The sequence below is a fragment of the Cystoisospora suis genome (genome assembly GCF_002600585.1).
Source record: "Cystoisospora suis strain Wien I chromosome Unknown contig_1006, whole genome shotgun sequence".
Classification (NCBI taxonomy): domain Eukaryota; phylum Apicomplexa; class Conoidasida; order Eucoccidiorida; family Sarcocystidae; genus Cystoisospora; species Cystoisospora suis.
The window spans coordinates 20,500-27,528 of NW_027153807.1; the positions used below are offsets into that span (position 1 = coordinate 20,500).

At 56.1% G+C, this 7,029-nt stretch overlaps 1 protein-coding gene across 1 annotated transcript; it reads left to right on the top strand.

Moving 5' to 3' along the window:
* Positions 1-1,627, top strand: CSUI_002358 (uncharacterized protein). Its single transcript, XM_068062560.1, has 3 exons — positions 1-728; positions 1,217-1,383; positions 1,511-1,627. The coding sequence occupies exons 1-3, from the start codon at positions 373-375 to the stop codon at positions 1,534-1,536; spliced, it is 549 nt and encodes a 182-aa protein (XP_067925467.1). The 5' UTR covers positions 1-372; the 3' UTR covers positions 1,537-1,627.
* The last annotated feature ends 5,402 nt before the right edge of the window (positions 1,628-7,029 follow it).

Consider the following 7,029-nt stretch of genomic DNA (forward strand, 5'->3'; position numbering starts at 1 on the left):
AGCCCAATAATATTGGGCACCTCGAGGCCTCCGCAGCAAAGATATTTCTGCTCTAGCACACTGAAAAATAGAACACAGCGCTCTTGCGGTGCTAGGGACCTGGAAGATGAATCATTTTCCCGCGTGCAGAACGAGAAGACATCTCACCACATACAGCGTCACACCGGCCTGTCAAGCCGCCACGATTGAAAGCGCATGCAGCCCCTCGATCGGTACCATCCCGAGGCCTCAGAGAGCTGACGCTTGACATTCAGAGGCAGAGCTTGCATTGACTCCGCGGTCCGAATATCAGCCCACTTTCATCTGTCGGCCAAGCCCGTTTTTACTTCACAGGAAAGCTTGAACCATAAGCCTAACCTCACAGTCTTTACCATGTCTTTCTCCCGTCAACGTCCCCAGTTTCATCTCCCTGGTGTGGAGCTGGAGCCTCGTAAATTACCGGTTCAGAATGTTTGTTCGCGACGCCGCCGGGTTGCCGGTTATCTCGCTACGCTGGTTCTGGCTACTGGGCTCCTGATGGTTGCTGCCACTTCTACTTCACCTTCCACTGGTGCAGACAGGAGTCTACTCGAGACGGACCCACTGCCAGCCGGCACCACCGATGGACTTACGCGCGGGACAGAAGAGCTGGGCACGGTGTTTGAGGACTCTGAAGGCGAAGTAGTGCAGGAGACCTCTGTGAGAGCAAGCCGCAAGCCCACGCGGAGAGTTGCAAGGAGGCGGAGAGGGTGAGTCAAACACAACGCTTGTCCGGAACAGAAGACTTTCTCGCGGGTAGAGAAGACACATCGTGCAAGCAGTGCGGCGAGGTCTGTCTCGCTGAAGTTGAGACGCTAGTGGTTAGTTTCGTTGTCTGGGGGTTGGGATCGTACTAACTCAGTCTGGTGTCTCAGATATGTGTGACAGCACACTGTGGACCCCTGCTGGCCCTCCATCGAGACCCGAGCCAGTGCTGGAGCTACCACAGCAGTCCTTACCCGATAAGTAAGGAGAGTACAGCGGAAGTGGGTGCGCCCGTTCACATTCACCTGTCGAAGTGTCGGGAGGCGGTGCTTGTACAGTATACACCGTCAGCCTTGTCACGGAGAAAGGGCTCGACTGGCGAGCGTCCTTTCTGTCGCGGAGCCTGTACTGGTCACTGGAGTAGTGCTACGGTCGCACTTCCTCGGGCCAAGCACGAAGGGCTGAGTTTTCTAACCCTCTGGTGTGCGCGCAGCCTCTACGGACTTGCAGCTCTTCTTCTTGTCACCCTCGCAGCCGCTGCTCCATACTTGAGAAAATCTGAAGCTCGTCAAGAAGAAAGGAAATCTGAAGCTCGTCAAGAAGAAGTCTTGGCTTCGAGTCCAAGCCTGTCACCCAGTGCAATCCTGCCACCCAGTCCAGGTAGGCTCGCCCTGTATCCTCTATCGGCCGTTGTCTCGCCGAGGGACCAAGAGCCCGTTCTTCTTTTGCCCATCCACGGCTTTCCATCGTCCTTCGCGATTTTTCCCTCTTCCGCGCTGTGTTTCAGAGCCGGCGACCACTAGGAGTCGGTAAGGGCGGACACATTTCTACAACTGTGGCTGCGGGTCTAGCAGGACCGGCCAGCGGTACGGCTTCTGTCGCGGGCATGTCCTTGTAAAGCGTGACTGGACGCGCGCCGCCGGTTGTGACAGATATACCGGGACTCCAGAAATGGGCTGAGGTTATTTGTTTTCTTTTTTTTTCTTCTGACTGCGTCACGTCAGACTGCTGGTGAGCTCTTGGTTGTCTTCACGAACGGCGCTGCTGCTGATCAGTCCTCGTCAGCATCTCGAACCCGTGGTCTTAAGCGAGAGCGGGTGTTACGCGCGGCGTCTGGACCACTCGGGCATTCATGATATGAACGGCCGGATCGGGCCGAGAGCCCAGTCCATGCTGCCTATGTTCGCCCCTACAGGGCAGACGGCGAGCTGCCAAGAGTCAAGACCACTTTCCGGGATAGTTCTACTACTCCGCTGCCACGGTAGAGAATCCTCATCTGTGTACGAATGGTGCGACGCGAGACTGTATATGGCTTACGTACACAGGTACACATACTCGCACCGTCTACGGATTTAGCTCGTGAGTTTGCACTTGTTACCGTGAGCCAAATGAGTCGTCTGGCCCCCTTGTGGCGTACAAGAAAGCGAAGCACAGTGAATTCCTGTTGCGGGGCGGCTCTCTGCGCTGTGCAGCAGGTGCAGAAGATCCATGAAGGGGGGGTGCCCGAAGTAGAAATGTGAGGGCAATGTGAGCGTCCTCGTCCTCATTGCAGATGTTGTCTTTTCTGTCTTCACGGGAAACTGTAAGTATGTTGGCCTGGCGGCTGCAGCAGCACTGTTCGTCGTCGGGATGCAGGTACGACAAATGACGGATGATGGGCTACGTTTCCTCAGGAAGTCACCCGTCCGGAATTCTGGCCGACAGTTCTGCATTGTTGGATGCCTGGATTTTTGATTCTCTTTATGCAGGTATCTGTTGTTACATACCTACCTTTCTTGCAGACGAACAGCAGAGTAAGGTCTTTACTACCCAGCGTGGCATTCTTGAGAGAAGAGTCCGGCTGGGTTGCGCAGTTTCCTCGACGAAGCGTCTGCCTGTGTGGAGATAGGTGGTTCCTCCGACCGGTGATGAAGTCACGGTAGTACGCCGTGACTTCATCACCGTACTCTGCTCATTCCGGTAGGACTTTTCGTCTTCTCGCCTCGCAGCTGGAGACGAAGACACGGTGTGCAGCAATGCGGCTGTCAGGGGCGTGCATCTCTGTCAATGCACGCAACAGTTAGGCTCCGGCCCCTGCAGTTTCGTGGACGAAACGTTTGTCTCAGGGGGGACCAGCTGGGGGTAGGTGGTCCGTGCCACGATCGGTACTAAAGTTACGACGGTACTCCGTATACTCTGCTGATGCCGGTGGTGCTCATCTGTCTTACACCTTGCGGCTCGACACCGCAGTACATTGTGTGGCGCTGCACTTGTCAGGGGCGTGCGACACTATTAACGTACTGCCATGTCAGGTGACGGTTCCTATGTCGGCTGTTCCGTCTTACTCCTCGACCGTCTCAACGCATGAAGAATAGATGTGGGGGCCGGTAGTAATTTCTCGTGAGCCCGACTGTCTGGCTTCAGATCTTGATATATCACTCTCCACTGTGACAGCAAAGTCAAGCGAACAAAGAGTGAGCAGTGTGGGCTCTCTGTCTTCGTCGTGACCCGGGCTCGATTCATTTGCCTGCTCATTGTGGTAGCTGCTCTGGTACCTTCCGGACTTCTGTAGTAACGCGATGAGGACAGCTCACCCGAGCCCTCCTTGAGTGCCGAGAAGCTTTCTGTCTCTTGCTCGGCAGCACGTGTCCGGGCCGGGACTTTTGTTGACGAGACCGTTCAGCCACATTCTTCCTGGCCAGGAATCGATGGGTGCTCAAGAAGATAAGTCCAGCTGTGTGCGCGACCTTCGTCTGGAGTCCTTTGCCGCTGGTCGTCGTAGCATTCACTGTTGACTGCTGCCATATGCGCGTTTAAAGAATGCCGTGCAGGTGGTGTAAGTTTCTTTTTTCCTTTTTCACTCTGCTGCGCCGAGTGTGTGCTCGTAGCAGTCTCGCTGGAAGCGTGTGTATCCGTGAGAAGGAAGACAGTTGCTATGTGAGGAGTGAGAAGTGCAGTCCCTCCACCTATCAAAGTATTTGGTGGCCGTTTCGTGCTGCCTGCCCTAGCAGAATTGAGTCTTGGGGCAGAGGGCGCGGTGGCCTCTGACGCTTTTTGCAGTTCTGGGCGGTATTTCTTCTGAAGGTTACACTTGCGAAGAAGACGGGTGTCTCGGTTCGGGGCTACAGCCCGAGGATCGAGGAAAGTGCTTGTGCTTCTTGCGGGTCCCGGCGCGTCCAATTCCCTCCGCCCCCGACCGTTGGCTAAACAGCAGCTTTCACTGTGGGCCAGTAGGGGGAGGCGCTTTTTCCCGTACAACAAGCGTTGCCGCATTTTCCCTCCCAGCGGTCACACGCCAACCGCAGGACTAGGCGGTCTAGTGTTCCGGTGCGCCCGTACCGGCTGCGGAGACCCGATGCACGAGCGACGAGGCTTGCTTGCATCTGCCGTCCTGTGCGTCCACCCCCGTCTACTTTTTCTCCAATACACGGAACTCCTCCAAAGAAGTACTTCCTGGAAAGAGGCTGAATGCATGAGCACGTGACGATAGTGGCTGTTCTTCGGAGGATCCTGCTCGGCAGCGACTGCTGACCGCATGGGGATGTACGCATGCTGTGATAGGGAGCGTCCCGGGTTTTCCAGGTTTTCCTGGCTGCGCTTCTCTACACGTGTTTGGGCAGCACTTGGCTCCTATGGCTAGAGAGCTGTCATAAATACACGGCCCTGCGTACCAGATCGCCGCTTGTGGACTTAAGCGGGACAGAGACGATGTTGTGATGAACTCTTCCCTGACCCTCCCGGCAGTCTTCTCCGTGCATCGTACGAATGTAAAGGGGGCTTCGAGTCCCTCCGTTTGCCGTGCTGATCGCTGGCTTTGTGGCAGATCTGGTCACTCTGCAGACCGTTTCGCCGGTAAGAAGTTGCACGGTCGCCTGCGCGACTCAGATTGAATGGAAGTTTCTTCGCAACTTTTTCAGCATTGTTTCCACCCTCGCTGGTCGGCCCTCAAAACCGTGGCTGCCCACACGCGACGCAGCCGCCAGAAGACCAGTGCCAGGAATCTTACAATTGCGTCGAGCAATTGTATCGTGGCGTTTGCCATTTGTCCCATCCGCCCCGCACCCCGCTTGTGCTACTGCCCCCGCGTCGGCTGGAAAGCGTCCGCTGCGCGGAGGTGCCCGTTTTATACAGTATCGCTAGTTAGGGGCGCTGTCAGCTGACCGGAGGCATGGGTCATTGCCGTCTGACAAATGGCTGGGCTTTTCGTCCCTACCTGAGGAGTGCCGTCTTGTGGAGAAACTACAGACTCGTCGAGCGTCTCCTTGGCGCCGCCTGCGGTGGTGCAGGCGGGCTCGGGAGCAGAAATGCGGGCTGTCGTGCTTAGAGTGATGCCTTTCGTGAGAACGCTTGTCACAAACATTCTAGGGAGGCTGTCCACACAACTTTGGTATGCAAGAGACTCGTATCCTCGACGGTGTACACACGTGTGTGTGGGTGTGCATTGAAGAGCTTCTCACCCCGTGGCTTTCGAGGGTCATGCTGTGTGGCATCAGTTACTTCTGGTTCAGTCGGACAGGTGAGCGTAGGGCGGCGGCGGTGGTGGTGCGTACTGCAGCGCGCAGCCTCGTATGTCGGGCAAGTGACAGTTGAAGTAGTGATGTCAGCGCGGACGAATCAGCAGGGGTAAAGAGGATAACGCTCCGATGCATTTGTGAGATTTCTTCGTAGCAATCCACTTGCGAGACCAAATGTTTACATCTTAGCTAGCAGTACACACTGGGATGCCATAGTCCCCGGCGACCCGAAGTTGAACTGGATGCAGCTTTTGTGTCACGGTCTCTTTGTTTTGTCGCCCTTGGGACTGTTGGGTACGTGACGCTTTGTAGCATACGTCGACTACCAATGATCTTATTCCGCGCTCTGACAAGCACATTCGGCAAGTGTTGAAGCGCGTGAGAGAGACTGGGCGAAGTGCCAGTCATGTCAAAATTCGCCGTTCCGAAAATCTGTGTCGGTGAAGTGCGGCAATGTTCGCGCGCGGAGAGGAGAGCGCGGACACAAGGACGGAGTATCTGTAGTTTTCAGCGCCAGGAAACGATGAAGAGTGCATTTCCAGGTAACGACGAAGACTGCGTGTTCGTCTGAGAGTCGGGGACTGTACAGTGTTTTCCGTTAGCGAGCCTGCTTTATGTCAGTCTCTCGGCTTCCTCCGTATAGGGTCCGGGAAAACCGCCGAGTACACGAGCGTCAGCAGGGCGATGCTGGGACGGTTTCTGCAGGCGGGTACAAGGGAGGGGAATAGAAGTGTTACAGCCGTACACCCTCCCGCAGTTGCGATTCGTCCGCGGGAGAAAGGCGGCGGACCGTCCAGCGCGGGGCGGACAAAATGTGAATCGGGCACATGGCGTGTGGAGGGCCGTGAGCCCGACAGGTTTGGGACTTCTGGCTGGGTTCCTCTCGGTGGCAAGGGTCGGAGTCAGGATTGCCTCGTCGAAGTCCTCGAATGTTCCAGAATCGTCAGCAAGGGAGGAGACTGATGTACTGCGCCCAGGACTGCAGAGGCGGTGGCGAGGGCTTTCTGTGACCCATGTAGGCGTCCCGAAAGCACTTAGAGGTCGATGAGCTTCTTTGTTTTCCCAGCTGCACAATGCCGCCAGTGTCGGCGGGCAGGGTAACTGCGCGTGACTTTCGCGGTATGTGTCCCGGTGGCGAGTCAAGCACGAAGAACGTCGTTTCTCGTTGTGTATCGGAATGTTTAGATGTAGCCGTTGTTGCGCGCATGGGATTGCGTGTCCTTGGGGTGGATTAAGGAGGAAGTGAGTGTGTGTTACGGCGTCTCTCTCAGTAACAGCGTTGTTCTGTCAGTCCCCTGGAGATTTTCTGTATGTGCCTCCGACTGGATGAGGTTTGCCCCGGGCCGCAAGTACGAAGCTGCCTAGCTGGCAAGGCAGAAGGCCTTGTCCCTGTTAGGCATAACCTAGGCGTGCCATAATTCTGTGCTCCACGCTCTTGAAGAGCTGTGGTTACGTATCAGAGGTGTAATCGTGAGAAGCCCAACTGGGCTTTTGACAGCACGCATTCCCGTCGGTTGTTGCTGAGATCGACCTGACTGCACCGTTTGCCCAGCGTTCCTACTGTCTGTTCCCCGGGCGTGGTCGTCTTGACACTCGTGGTGGTGGCCTGGGAGAGTTTACCCGGGTCGGCGAGGGGGTGGGTGAGGAAATGGTGATTTGACATACACGGCTACCAGCAAGCCACTTAGGAGACGATGCCTGGTCTCAGCATCGCGACCGCACCTGCTATCGTACTTTGACCGCCGAGCACCGCAATGTAGTGACCTATGTGCGCAACGTCTGTGATGGGACCACGCTACCAGTATTGGCAAGA